This window comes from Callionymus lyra, chromosome 2, assembly GCF_982586985.1.
Source record: "Callionymus lyra chromosome 2, fCalLyr1.hap1.1, whole genome shotgun sequence".
NCBI lineage: Eukaryota > Metazoa > Chordata > Actinopteri > Syngnathiformes > Callionymidae > Callionymus > Callionymus lyra.
This window is the reverse complement of record NC_141819.1, coordinates 29,621,503-29,636,470: the sequence shown is the minus strand read 5'-3', so window position 1 is coordinate 29,636,470 and position 14,968 is coordinate 29,621,503. Positions and strand designations below refer to the sequence as shown.

At 39.8% G+C, this 14,968-nt stretch overlaps 2 protein-coding genes across 4 annotated transcripts; one reads left to right on the top strand and one right to left on the bottom strand.

The window, feature by feature from the left end:
- Positions 1-774: 774 nt before the first annotated feature.
- On the bottom strand, positions 775-11,339 carry sec16b (SEC16 homolog B, endoplasmic reticulum export factor). Of its 3 annotated transcripts, none has more exons than XM_087784527.1 (26): positions 11,131-11,339; positions 10,854-11,049; positions 10,558-10,783; positions 9,483-9,574; positions 9,317-9,419; positions 8,193-8,407; positions 7,967-8,109; positions 6,972-7,033; positions 6,763-6,901; positions 6,472-6,702; positions 5,551-5,648; positions 5,347-5,428; positions 4,594-4,711; positions 4,415-4,526; positions 4,248-4,353; positions 4,044-4,181; positions 3,794-3,886; positions 3,596-3,680; positions 3,416-3,527; positions 3,125-3,279; positions 3,035-3,063; positions 2,580-2,642; positions 2,432-2,518; positions 2,249-2,354; positions 1,645-1,689; positions 775-1,577 (listed from the first exon to the last, which is right to left on the bottom strand). In XM_087784527.1, the coding sequence occupies exons 2-25, from the start codon at positions 10,894-10,896 to the stop codon at positions 1,673-1,675; spliced, it is 2,655 nt and encodes an 884-aa protein (XP_087640653.1). In that variant the 5' UTR covers positions 10,897-11,049; positions 11,131-11,339; the 3' UTR covers positions 775-1,577; positions 1,645-1,672. The 3 variants fall into 3 exon arrangements, with proteins under 3 accessions (XP_087640653.1, XP_087640655.1, XP_087640654.1); XM_087784529.1 differs by having other exon boundaries at positions 10,558-10,788; positions 11,131-11,338; XM_087784528.1 differs by having other exon boundaries at positions 10,854-11,339.
- A 944-nt stretch (positions 11,340-12,283) lies between these two features.
- gadd45ab (growth arrest and DNA-damage-inducible, alpha, b) lies at positions 12,284-14,676 on the top strand. The gene is made up of 4 exons (XM_087784526.1): positions 12,284-12,412; positions 12,717-12,818; positions 12,902-13,109; positions 13,964-14,676. The coding sequence occupies exons 1-4, from the start codon at positions 12,363-12,365 to the stop codon at positions 14,075-14,077; spliced, it is 474 nt and encodes a 157-aa protein (XP_087640652.1). The 5' UTR covers positions 12,284-12,362; the 3' UTR covers positions 14,078-14,676.
- The last annotated feature ends 292 nt before the right edge of the window (positions 14,677-14,968 follow it).

The window sequence follows — 14,968 nt, the reverse complement described above, 5'->3', positions numbered from 1 at the left end:
ATAATTTGGAAAAAAACAATTTCCCGAAGGAGACCTCCTGAGGGATCAATAAAGTTCTACCTAACCTAACCTAACCTAATATGTACAGCGGTGCCTCGTCGTGCCGGGGTCACTCCTTATCGTTGTTCACACAGTCATTGAGTTAGTTACTTGAACAGCAGGTAAATATCTAAACAAATACAGAACCTAGTGGGATGGAGAAATCACTACACCCTCTTTACTTATGGTGACAGCTGTTATTGGTTGGCTGGGCGGCAAAGCATTCACCAAGGCTGTTCAGGTCACTGTTACTGAGAGGGTTGCATCTCAAATACATGTTGTGATTGCAACTAAATATTCACATAAATGTTGTTTCATGAATGTAACATTAATTAATTTTAACTTTAAACACGGATATCGGAACGTAACCCCTGCAATAAACAAGGGAACACTGCATTTGTGTATCGCAAAGTAATTTTAAATAGAGAATATTTTATAACGTGATGTCTGTAGCATTAAAATAACCAGAAAATATGTAAAAGTTGTTTTTTTTAATATTCAGATTATTCAGATTAATGTGTTGTATAAACGGAAAAACTCACGTAAGTATTCTTCATAGTAAATTTGGTTACACAAAGAACAATCCCAGAACTTGAAGACAGAAATGTCTACATGTATACTTGTTAAAAAGTGTAAACATTTGGGACCAGTGGTTGTGTGAGCATGGAAACATGCACGTCTGCTCATAAGGAGAGGAAACATTCCATGTTTTCCGTCGCGAATGAGAGGCACGTGTGGAATCTTCATGCTGACATGCATTTAATCAACAGCTGACAACACCAACGACACACGTCAACATGTCTCGTCGTACAACAGCGTCAGGCACGGATACACAATATGTTTACAACAGTACACTTGTGGGGAAGCTTTTATCAGCCTTTACTCAGAAATAGGAACTGAAAATATTGTCAGCACGTAAACACTCTGAATATAGAGCGACAGGCATGTTGGCTCTCTGCCACATAAAGGTCTTTCCCAGCCTGCCACACACACACACTCCCGCCGCACGCTACATATGTTACTATCTTGCCACGGAACAAACATACAAACCTTTATAAGACTTAATTTTTAATATCGCTATAGTTACCAATGCTTCCAAAGCAGCGTGTTATATATAAATTATACATTCAATATTTCCTGTTTTTAACCAAAGAAAATCTTCATCTTCAAATAGCAACATAAAACTGTTTCTGTCAATTTGTTTCAGCTCCGTCTTGCCAACATACATCAGGAGAAGACTGCGGTCGATTCAGTATTTTTACAGATGAACAGTCAAATCAGTCAACGTGAGCAGTGTGTGACACTCTTAGTGTCATTCTCACTCCGAGTCAGCGTGTGTTTCGGTAAGAGGATAGTGGTCTCCTATCGTCTATTCCAGGCCCTGAACTCACATTGCTTATGTCTGCATCTCTGGGTCATGATCCTTCACGCTCAGCATCCGACAGCATGTCGACTTTTACGACGCCTCCGAAGTGCTTTGCTATACGAGATCTGTGTTCTTCTGATCCTCGCACACTTTAGAAGCTGTGCTCAGTCTCCTTGTTGAAGATAAAGACAATATTTAAGAGCTCAAATTCTTTAATATCCTGCTGTAAATAACGTTACCTGTACCAGGAGGTTCAGTGGGACTCAGCTAGCCCAGTTTCTGGCCTGTGAACGAAGCGAGAATTTATTTAAGTGATATCACATTTGCAGTTAATTTTAGTTTGAGAATATGCTGCCAACTAGCACCATTATCGGAATTCAAGATTTAATAACACTTATCAGCGTCAGCAAAAGTGCTCAAGAGTCTAATTGGCGTCTCAGAACAGAAGGGATCGTCAATTATTTACACAAAATAAAATCCATTTAAAAAATAAGGACTTGGATAACATGAATTAAAGTAAGTTTAACACATAATGGCCGGGGTGTTACAAGATGCTAAAAAATATCACAAGAATAAATCTCGTTGATATTTCCTGTTCAATCAAAAGATCAGATCGAGCGATGCCATGTGTGGCCTCTGGAGGGCAGTAATGCGCACTTGCTACGCAAGACGTAAATGCCGTTTTACGAACAGAAAATGTTTATTTTTATGCATGTTTTATCTCTAAAAAGGTCGCACATCAAACATTCTAGTGCACATAAAACAACTGCAGGGTTGATCAACATGTGCTAAAATGTGAAGAGATATAGTGTTAAAAAAAAAGAAAAGTTTTCAAAAACTCACCAGCTTTTCTTGAGAAGGGGTTGATCCCAGTGGATGCTGTGTGAACGGGAGGTGCACCGATGGTTGGAGGAGGAGGAGGGAAGGAGACTGGATTATGAGGCGATACCTAACAAAGGAAATATTTTTTCATTAATCTGAAAGTTTCCTTGAATAAAAAAAGTAATTTAAGAGGTGTTATCTTACTATTCCCGATTGATTTGGGTGCTCAAAAGGTTCCTTATCTTTTGGTTTAGACTTGAACCATCCACTGAACCATCCTGCCTTCGAGCTCTGGTGAGGAGACACGTGTTAGCTGGTGGAAGCTGATGAACAATTTAAAATCGAGTCAGACCTCTGTTGGGAGGTCACTGGTCGGCCCGGAGTAGCCAACATCCTCTGGTGTATTCTGGTTCATCTGGGGTACAGAGATATTTAGCCAATTGAGAAGAAAAACACTTAAAACATGTCACTCTAGACTTCATGGCGGGATCTAAGGAGTAAAACCACACCATAGGAAGCTGAATTACAATATGTCAGATTGAAAACTTTCTTGATGGTTCCCCCTAGTCTCAGAACAGTGTAACTGCAATATCATGAGATTCTTGACAGAAAGAGATCAAATAATCAGCTTAAAACCCCAGAAAAAAGGCATTAATGTCAAAATGTTACATAGTGCTGCTTTAAAAGCAGATTACATTTTAACATTTGACATTTAAGTACGAATTTTGAGAACATTGGTACATTATTCAGAATGTAGATTCAACCAGAAGAAAACGTTTACGTTTATAGATTTGACTCCGAACTTACCATGTTTGTTTGGTAAGGAGACGCAGCACCTGTAGGATCAGCAACAACATGTTTAAATCTCCATCCCCAGTAAATATACAACCTGCTCACCTTTAGCTGCAGGTGGCGATTCACTCTGAGGACAGTAGGGGGCGACGGTTGTCACCTCCAGAGTAGCCATGCTGTGATGATGGAAGTCTTGCCTCCAGCCAGCAGAGGGAGGTAGAGGAGACACATCCACTGGTGCTGTGAAGTTTACTGTTGGCCTGGTAGAGCAAAGAAAGTGTTTATGTTGCATTATACTTTCATTTCAGGTCTTAAGTTGTTCTCTGTCTTATGAAAAGGAAAGATAAGATCAAATATATATACAAGTAGCATCACATGACGACAAACGACACAAACCTTCCGTCAGCTTGTCTGTCCTCCAGCAACAAAGCTGCCATCTCTCCACTGTTATACTCAAGTGTGGCCCCTGGGTCATGAGCGTCGTACTGCAAGATGTCACTGCCACAGTCTGTGAGTTTACAGATTATTAAACCTCACTCGGTTGAACAAAACAATGTAAATCCAAAGAAAACACACCTGGAATTGTCTCAGAATCATCGACGGCTGAAGATGTTTGGTCATAGAAGCTCTGATGCGTTTCTATGTAGTCGTTACATCCCAGCTGAGGACGAAGCAAAGACAAGAAGACAGAATCATGCACTGTTTGGTTGCACATTGTTTTGTGTCTTCACACTTATATTATGACCCAACTTCACATGCTATTCTAAAAGTCACCTGATTTCGGCGGCGCAGCTCCGTCAGCCAGCTCGGCTCAGAGAGTCCTGTGTCATTGGATTGACCTTCAGAGAGTCTCAGTCGTTCTGCCAACTAGAATTAATTTAATGAATCAATTTACAGACCAGTGGACACTTTCACAGCAGAGTGGGTGTGGTTATGGTGAACGAGATTTAAGAAAAAAGTGTTTTGAGTGGGCGGGGCTAAAGCACATGTTCCAATGTAAATATATCAATGAGAGTCTAAATACCTTCACAACTTCCTCGGTCAACACAGTAAACGTCCCTCTCTCTCTGAGCAGCGCTCGACCTACGACCTCGCAGTAGTGGAAGGCCTGAGCAGCCAGTCCACAGTCCAGCAGTCGAGTGGCATAAAGGAACTTGTACACCTGACAACACGTGATCATCTCGTTCATTTACAGCTCCGTGCGACTCTAGATATTAACGTTCACGACCTGAAAGGATGGAATCGACGCGTCTTTTCCTCCGAGAGTCTGGCAGTACTCGTACAACTCTGTGCACTGGATGGCCAGGTTTGTGGAAAAGTGCCTAAAAGGCTGACTAGAGAGAAAAAACAGTGTGAAGATGAATTTAATGATGGAGTGTTGAGTTGAGATCCGACCTATGGTTGCTGCCCAGCAACACCAGTCTTGATGTTTCCTGTGTGAACGCCCCGAAAGGAACGCCAGCCGTCAGGTAACAGATGTGGGCTGCATGGAGGAGACCCCGGGAGGCTGGGACAAAAAAAAAAAACACATGTCTTAGACCGCCTTGATGGGAACTGGTTCGGTACCTCCTCACCAAGAGTGTCTCCCATGGTGACGACGGCTCGGCGCTGCACTGCTGGGTCGACGGTGTCGTTGGACAGCATGATGGCCAGATGAGGCCTCCAGTCGCCCCACTTTTCAAGACCACAATTCTGAAACAATTGTTACAGCACAAGGGTCAATTATTCAGATGAGACGTCCCCAAACCACCAGGGACAGGGATATGATATCGGGGCACAAACAAAGAATTGCTTTGATTATTTCTGTCTGTAATTTTATGAAGAACAATAAATGACATAATAAATAAATAAACAAATATATAAATACATTAATAACTGTATAATTAAATATATGTAACCATATTAAATAAAATCAGAAGTTATTTATTTATTTTCAGAATTTTATATTTATTCATGTACTTATATATATATATATATATATATATAAAATTAAGTATTTAATACATTCATTTATTTATCTTCCTTCATATATGACGCTTGTTTCGGTCAAGTTTACCTGTAAATGAGTAATTATCAGTGAAACACAAACTCAATATGGGACCATCTTGTAGCAGAGAAAACCAGCCCAGTGCTGATTCAGCATCTTGGTAAGATTTATTTTCTTCGTGCACTTAATGTTGTTTTCTGCTGGTCTTGCTATTTTATGTTTGGTGGGTTTTTTTATGTGAAGGTCGGTCCATGAAAATAGTTCCTTCATTAGACCAGTCAGTGGAGCAAAACATTTGTTTTGGTTTGGATGAGTAAGCAGTTTTGGGTGTAATAAATACCGTGGCAGCTGCCGGGACTCTGCCGGAGAGCAGCTGGAAGAGAGTCTGAAGTGGGTCGTTGGTTGTTATCTGTCCCGTAAACCTGCAAACATGAAAACACTCAGACTTGTTGCAGGTTCTGCTCCATTACACGATTCAGACACAGAGTGAAGGAACGAGGAACATTCAAATGGACTTCTGTTCAAATGTGTGGAGTGTTTTCACCTGGTCAGCACAGTTGTGTACGACCTGCTGTCCATCTTGCTGGCAAGAAAGAGAGCATGTCCCCAGAGGTCATTGCTCATAGCCGACTCCAGCGCCTCCTGGTGGTCAAAACAAAGACACTTATTAGAATTTATATTGCTCCAGCGCTGTAAGCTTATTGTTATAAACTTTTGAAACGTAAAGTGTTAAGAAAATTATAAATTTAAATCTAGGAATGAAAACAACAAAACGTTTTAAACAAAGAATGTTCTACTATATTGCTTGAAATCCTCTTGTGTGGAGTCCCTCAAGGTTTTGTTTTGGGTCCTTTATTATTTTTGCTGTACTTTATTCAACTGGGTAAATCATTTCCTGATGTTTCTTACCAAATTTTTGCTGTTTGCGCGACACGTTTTTAAGAACATCTACCCCACCTTATTTGTGCTTTTTCCTTATTTTCTGGGACTTTGTTTGTCTTATGTTGTCTTGGCCTTTTTTAAATTGTATGTATTTTAACTATGTATTGCTTTTGATTGTTCAAGCGCTTTGTGACCCTGGTCTAGAAAGGCGCTTTACAAATAACTATCACTTACTTACTTACATTACTTAGAATTAGGTCAGATTTCAGAGAATGTAAAAAAATATTTTTTAAACATCACATTCTTGTCATAAAAAGCTTGTAAGACAAGATCTAAGAAAAAAGCCACACGGTGAAGCTGATATGTGTTGATTGATTTATCCTAAACAATTCAAGTGTTTTTTTTCTTTTCTGTCTGGTCGGCAATATAGGAGCTTTTATTTTGAAGTACTCAATGAGAGATGGCCCTCGCTTGTTTTCACCGTAATCCAATATGCTTTCTTTCACACGTTTTGAAGAACATCTACCCCACCTTTAACACACATTGACAGCACCACATTTCAAGATGCAGCAGGAAACCAAACCTTCTTCCTTCCTGCCAGCAGCAGCTCCGTGTAACTCTGCAGAGCCTTTTCAGACGTCTGAGGACTGAAGCTGCTCCAGCTTCCTGTCAGCAGGTCGTCTCCTGTGCACGGAGACGCGTCTTCAGCAATAGCGTCGCTGAAGTCGATGAGCGTCGGGGTTTCCTTCTCCCAGCTTGCATCTGAGTTGGCTTCGTCCATCAGCAGCTCCGCTATATCTGAGCCGACTATTTGCTGAAATCAAATCAGTCATTAATCGTACAGGGATGTTTAAACACTTGATACACAACTCACTCCGTTCTGTCGGCACAACAGTATCAGCAGATTCCACAAGAGGGAGGCAGAGCGTCGATCAGGCAGCGTGTCGTCACTCCGACAGTCTCCTGCTCTCTGCCCGGCAAATTCTATCGCATCCACCTTGTGAAAATCACCCCTTCAAACAAACAAAAATAAGTCTCACAGAGCTGTGGATTCAAATAAACACAACCCATAAATCCTAGTACCTTATGAGAGGCCCTGGGTAGTTGCTCATTTGCTGCTGCTCTTCTGTGTCGCTGAATATGACCTGATTTGACACAAACAGAATACAATTATAAAGTATATATCAGGAAAATTCAAACCCCTTGAGAAATGGTTCTGTTCATTTATGTGTTTTACACTTAAATATATTTATGGCTCACTATTCTTTCCTTACCGTTCCTAAACCGCCAAAGTTAAAATATGAGCTTAAAAACCTTATTTAGACATGGATGCATGTTTGCGATAACATATCTGTGCAGTAATAATGTAGCAAAGCCCGACCTCCAGCTCTTATTTGATGTCATTTGATGAAGCTTCAATGATGTGTTGACTATACTGTAGTTTGCCTGAGTAAAAGGGTTTTGTTATTGGGATGTTATTTTCTTTTTCTTAATTTGTCTTATTTTACTTTTTATCTTAACTTTTCTTTATCACTAAAGCTGAACTTAATTGAACATTTTATAGGATTATTTTTGTTAAAGTCGATAGAAAATGATTTAAAAATTAGTTTTATCTTAACACTTAAATGATTATAACTATATGAGGTTTATCAAGTAGATTTTAATTGTCAAGAATGTTTCTTTGCCCCAAAGAAACATTTTATATTCATTTTCTTTTTCATCATTTGATTTAACACCAATTAAGCATGGGGGGAAATACATTTTGTTCATTATTTTTTACAAAATTATTAACTAACAAAAAAAGACTGAAAATGTTAACTATTTACCCATAAAAAATGGTTTATTAACTTAATTGAGATTTTTTTCATTTAAACACCACTCTCTCTTTGTCTCACTCCCTCTCAGTGAACTCATCACTGCAACTGATTGCCTTTAGAATGCTCTCCATGCATGAACATGCCATACATTCACGAGTTGATCCTGTTCCTCGCTCAATACCGGAAAAGTTATTGCGGTTAATGTAATGGCGTGCTGCCGTAACGAACAGTTCAGGTGTGGAACAATGATGTCGAAATCACCTCCAGACTGTGGATTTCCACCCGGCCGAGGTGATCCTGTGTTGAAGCTCCTGGAGTGACCCGGATCAGCTGTCCAGCAGGTCCGAAGCTCACAACCGCATGTGGAATTGAGAACTTGGGAGGAACACGCTCACCTGTGCTAACTGCAGTGAAAACAGTTTGTAAAAGTGTAAGTAAGTAAGTAAGTAAAGTGTCTCATGGACGTCTCATCAACAGGAATTCTCACCTGCTTCGGTCGTCACTGGCGTCTGTGCGTCGTCGTGTTCGCCTCCGTTCATGTACTGACTCAGTTCGAAGCTGCTGGAGGACAGGCCGGAGGTTTTAGAACTCTCCAATGTCCCGAGGTGATACGTGGAAGTGTCGGGGATCCCTTGTGAGGAGCTGTCTTGGTATTCTCTGTGAGGCTGCTGAGAGTTGTCCCTCGCTTGATCCCGCCGGAAACTATTCAACCAGAGGTGGAATGAGTTCTTACACCAGATGTTTTACTGTTTTAATCAATATCCTGTTTTAGATTTTTATTGTGATGTCTCTTGTTTTTACTGTATTTTTCCTTGAGTTTAAGTTGATGTAAATGGCAAAACAAAAATCGAAATGTCTAAATGTCTTAAAATGTTCGTTCAGTTATTATCAATTGAAAATGATAAAAGAAATTCAACATGATGTCCTCCCTTTACGCTTCAAGTTTTACTACTACATGTAAAACAGCGGCATCTGTCGGTGAACTATTAAACTGCATGCTTTCTTGATATCTGTTGGCTAAAACGTTAACACCTGAAACGTTTAAATCTGGTTCTTCTTTTATAGTTGATTTAAAAAAATGGAGAACATTTTGTACACTGTAATCAGTGAACAGAGAAGCAGATGGAGCACAGATGCAAAACTAATAGACTCAAGGACTCATTCATTCCTCAAGCTATTAGATTGTTTAATTCTGAGTTGGGGGGCAGCAGTGGAGTGAAAGTATCATGATGTTCTATTCTATGTTAGTCTTTGTATCCTTTGTCTTTGATATTTTTCTTTGATCTATGTTCTTTATCTTTAGACTTATATTGTATCATCTTGTTCTTTCTCTTTATTTCTCTTTGTTCTTGTTCTTATTTTATTTTTATGAATAATTGCTGTATTGCTGTGGCTAATTGGAAAAAACAATTCCCCGATGGAGACCTCCTGAGGGATCAATAAAGTTCTACCTAACCTAACCTAACCTAACCTAACCTAACCTTACGACATGATCCATACTAAATAACATTACAAACATTAAGCTGTTTTATCTGATAATAATAGAATATTTTAGACGGTATATCTTCCACTAATGACATCTCAAGTCAAATACTTATATATGAAGTTCACCTGTCCTGGTCTGTGTAGTATCTTCCCGGCTGCTCCTGATGGTACGTTCTGTACTGTAGCTGTTCTGACCTCCATGAGTCCTGAGGAGCCCAGTGAGCGACCTCTGTGTAACACATCATGTTATTAGCTTTAACATGGCTGTCACTCTCTCAAGTCATCCCTCCACCTGCTCGTCCTGTCCTGTAGTAGTCTTGATCGTAGTAGCCGTAGTTCTCCCTGTAGTCCCGGTGAGTGTTGGAGGGGTACTGGTATCCATGTCTGGAAAAAAATACAACATTTAAAGGAGATAAAACATCGATGTTTCCTCCTTCCCAAATGTTACGACAGCTCGAAAAGATTTTTACCTTATTCTCTAGAAACATTTGCACAATTGTATTAATCAAAAAGCACATTTTTGTAATTGAATTTGAATTGAATTGATTGAATTTGTAAAATATCAACAATCTTTGATTATAAATCACAACTGTAGACGTTAACCTCTGTATTTGGGACTGTGGGTTCTGAGGGTAAACGTACGACAGATTGAACATACAAACGGATTTAAAGTTTCATTTAATATTATTCTTTAAATTAATTTGTGTGTATTTATTTAATATGGTTATCTGTTATACTATAATTTATAAACTTTGTGTGATTTTATATTAATATTATAATAATAAAGGCTATTCAATTGTACAATTCTGAGTTTCTGGGGCAGGAGTGAAGTGAAAGTATCTTGATGTTCTGTTCTATGTTAAGCTTTGTATCCTTTGTCTTTGTTATTTTTCTTTGATCTATGTTCTTTATCTTTATCTTTAGACTTAGATTGTATCATCTTGTTCTTTCTCTTTATTTATCTTTGTTCTTGTTCTTATTTTATTTTGATTATTTTTTATGAAAAATTGCTGTATTTGCTGTGGATAATTTTGGAAAAAAAATAATTTGTCAATCAATAAAGTTCTACCTACCTACCTTTAATAATAAAGTTTTTATCTATCTATCTAAATTTTAACAAAATATATATTAGTTAGTCTAAAAGTGATACATAATATTTGTGTATTATAATAATATATTGGTGATAATAACTAATGATATCATCTTTTAAGTATGTATTCTATTAAGTTTTGATTGTTTAAGCGCTTTGTGACCCTGGTCTGGAAAAGCGCTATACAAATATAATTCACTTACTTACTTACTTACTTATAACCACAGTAACGTAAATGAAGATTAGTTTAAAATGATCCGAGATGACATCAACATACCTGGACTGGGGTCTGTAGTGGTCTGCGGGGCTGTAGTCGTGCTGATAGTGCGGGTGATAGTGCGGTGGTGGGGGGCTGCTGAAGTGGCCCCTGTGGTGGGCGTCCTGTCGAATCCAGGTCTCCTCATCCTGGTGGGGGTACTTGTACTCTTCTTTAGATCTTCGCTGCTGACGTCGAGGGTCACGCATTGAGTGTCCGCGGTGTTCCATGCTGACCTCCCTGAAGACTAGCCTTCATAAAGAAAAACTCTCTTTCAAAAAAGAGTCTGGAGTTATTTTAAAACTTTCCTTTCTCACCGCTAACATCTGCTGGTCCAAAGTTCATCCACGACCTCCACATATCTCCAGCGCCAGCCACAGCATTATGATAACAGGAGGGCAAAGGTCACTGTCAGGAGTCATCGATGCATCTGCGTGGATCTCCAGGGAAGTGGTTCAGATCGAAGGGACCCCCTCACCGAGTGTGTGTTCAGTCAGCGACACGCAAACACTCCTGGGAAGTTTGACAGCTGAACGCACGGCTACCAGGAACCACTGTTTCTTGGAAATCACTCAAACAAAAACAAAAACAAACCATGTCACGACGAACTTTTCCGCGCGAGAAAACTCTTGTGCCACGTTGTCGCTGTGAGAGGATGTTTCCACCAGTGGGCTGATCCCTGCTGTACTGCTGGCTGTTCAGAGAACAGGCGATGGTTTCCTAAAACAAGTAGTTGCTCAGTGATCAGAAAAAAAAACGCGAACGTTGACAGAAAAATGTCTTCTAATCGATGCAACTGATCATAAAACAATCATATCCCGCTTGTCCGCTAGAGGCGCTAAAGCCTAATCAGGAATGATGAAATGATCACAATTTAAAAGCAATGGATGGACTACAAAGGAGGAAGAAATAAAACCCGATATTGTTATGTACAGTTAGTAACATAGGTTTTTAATATTATAATATCAAATCAATTCAGCAGATGGGTTCCCAATCCATTATTTAAAATGAAAATGTATTTCCGAACTATTGTATTTTTTTTATTTTAACCTATAAGCCAAATGTTCGATACTTCATGTACTATATTGTGGAATTAATCACCATTTTTTTGCAAAAATAAATAGAAAATGAAGTAAAATACCTCTACAGTAGTATCAAAAAAATAAACAAGTCACGTTAAAACATATCACACTTTTTTTTTTTTAAATAATGCTGACACTTTTAATAATAATAACTCTTATGCAAGTTCAATTTATTATTATAAATCGTCATTATTATTATTATTATTATTATTACTTATAATGGTGGCCCAGTGTTTACATGTTTCGTCATTTTCTTCTCTGTACTTTTCTGCTTAACACATTTAGTGTGTGTTTATGTTTCTCAACCTTTTCTTAAAGCGAGTCTGTGTGTCCTAAAAAGCGCTAAATAAATATGATGGGGTTTTTTTATTATTATTATTATTATGTCTTTATTTTTGTTGCAAAAAGGGACTTTCTGTACAGGTCAGTGACAGAACAAAACGGATCATTTAAATGATACTCTTTGGTATTTCTAGTATTTTTAAAGCGATGGACTAAAACGTGTAAAATATTTCATTTTCATTATTGAATATAAAGCTGCCGCTAGATGTCGTTGTAGTCACAGTATCGGTCGGGTCTTGAACTAGGGGCGCATGCGCACCACATGACAGCGGGGGCCGGGATTATGCAAATAAGCGCGAAGAGGCTTTTTTGCGGTGCGCAGAGTTGAACCGGCTCACACTCACTTGACAGTCTCAGCTGCTGCACTTCGCCCTGGATATTCTCGAACCACACACTGCTCGGATGTGCAACATGACTTTTGAGGAAACCAGCGCAGAAAACTCATCAGAAAGGTATTTATATTTATTTATACAAGTTTAATCTGACTTGTTTTTTTTGCCGGTTTATGCGCGTCTTTTTTTTATTGGATACACACGTGATGAGAATGAAGATTTTGAGTGTAAATATCACTTAAAAGAGTTCTTAACTGATATTTAATGCATATAGATTTAATTTAAAATGCGTCATAAATTGGAGACTCAACGTTGCATCACCACACAGATCGACTTACAAAAGCTGCTGCAGATCTTTTTATTGTAAAATCTCGTGTGAAAAGTTCAAGTACAGGTTGTTGAAGTAGAGCTTTGTTGACTGCAGGATGGAATCTGTGGCCAAAGCGTTGGAGGAGGTGCTGAGCTCCGCGTTGCCTCAGGGTTGCATCACTGTTGGAGTCTACGAGGCAGCGAAGTCCCTGAATGCGTGAGTACTGTTGCTGAACCTGGACGTAACTCGTGACGCGCGCACACGCACTCTCTTCTCTGACGCACCTTTTCATCCCGCAGCGACCCGGACAACGTGGTGCTGTGTCTCCTGGCCACGGACGACGAGGAGGACGTGGCTCTCCAGATCCACTTCACCTTGATCCAGGCCTTCTGCTGCGAGAACGACATCAACATCCTGCGCGTCAGCAACATGAGGAGGCTCGCGGAGATGGTCGGCGGGGGGAAGCCTGGCGGGGAGCCCACCGACCTGCACTGTGTCCTCGTCACGGTGGGTGTCATAGAACCTCTGGATCACTCACTCACTCACCATGGCTTGTCAAGGAGGGTCCCTGGGGTACTTATGTCACCGAATAAATGCAAATGAAAATGCATTTCAGGAGTCTTATGGTAACAAGTAGGGGTGTGTATCGCGATAACAGTATATATTGTGATACTGTGTATGATATAGTTGTAGTATCGCCCGAGATCTTGATTTGGAATTTATGACTCGTAACTCGTTGGTTTCATTTGTTTTGAAACCAAAACATGTCTAAAAGTCGTCTTTAGAAGCTGCGGTTGTCGACTGTATCCTCTCGTCCTCAGTCATCGCTAAGATCTCGCGGGATTTCATTAAGATGTGGAGGGGGTAACGAAGTTTAATTGCGATGCAAAAATGAAACGACAGCATAAGTATTTCCATGTTAATTGTAAGTGAAAAATAGCATTATTTTTTTTATTTTACACACAGTTTAAAAAAAAAGGATAAACCACAAAATCACAAATACATTTCGATTTGAACCAAAACATGTCCAAATGTCGTCTTAAAAAGATGCTGTTGTCGACTGTATCCTCTCGTCCTCAGTCGTCGCTAAGATCTCGCAGTAATAACGTAACAAAGTTTAATTGCGATGCAAAAAGTAAACAACAGCATAAGTATTTCCATGTTAATTGTAAGTAAAAAATCGTTTTTAGGTATAAACCATAAAATAACTGTTACAAATACATTTTGATTTGAAAGCCAAAAAAACCCCAAAACGATACATAGCTCCTAAATATCAATACAGTACAAGTCGTCAAAAAGATGATTGTTAAACATCAATATTTTCTCAGACTCTTTAGTAACCAAACTCTTGTCTTCTGCAGAACCCTCAGACGTCCCTGTGCAAGGAGCTGGCTCTGAACAAGGTGCACCGGTTCTGCAGGGACAGCCGGTGCCTGGACCAGTGGGTGCCGGTCATCAACCTGCCCGACCGATGAAGCCCGCCACCGGATCCTACATGTGTCCTTGTGCATTCGGAAAAAAAAAGTCAATTATTAGCGCATCGGGCCTGAATTCATGTCTGTGTTTGGATGGCGTCCCCGTGGAGAGAGAGAAGCCGAGAAGAAAAAGAGAGACGCAGGAGGGGCCGGGAAACAAGAACACGAGGAAATGTTCCACCTAGTATCAGCGGGTCAGGGTGAACCTGCGGGCCCAGGAAGCGGTGACTCAGCAAGTCTGCGTTACAGGATTTCCAACGAATGACTGCGCCCTGCTCTGCCGAGAGAGAGAGAGAACGAGAGACGCCTTTACTGGAAAGTGAATCATGTGAGCAGCACACGTGGTGCAGCAGCACAGGACGCTGCCAGCTGACGACCGTCAGGACGACATGTGCTCTGGAACAGTTCCACCAAACACTCTTTTCACATCAGTTTCACCGTATTTAAGACTTGTCACTTTGATAAAAAAAAGGGAATATTCTGACTGTTTATTGGAAGGGCAACACGTTGTCCACTAACAGATGTTTTCTTCACGTTGATCTTATTTATTGTGGAAAATTAAGTGCTGTTCAATTGACTGAATTAAACTTTGAACAAGATCCCACAGGCTTGGTTTTTATCATTTGACAGATTGGATGAAAATATTGTATTCTTTGTTGGTTCTGTGTTGGCAAAAAAAAACCTTAAAACTATCTGCGTTCAGACTCAGGGTCGACGAGAAAGTCAACACAGAGACGAACTAGATTAGTAGAGCCGAGCTCAACACAGATTACAGGCCCCGGCGCAGCCAGGATGCATTTTTGTCACATTATGCAATATCTTACAATCTCAGGCATGTTTGACATTCACAATCTTGTTATTCATTTTCAGTTGGAAAATTGAATGTTTTGA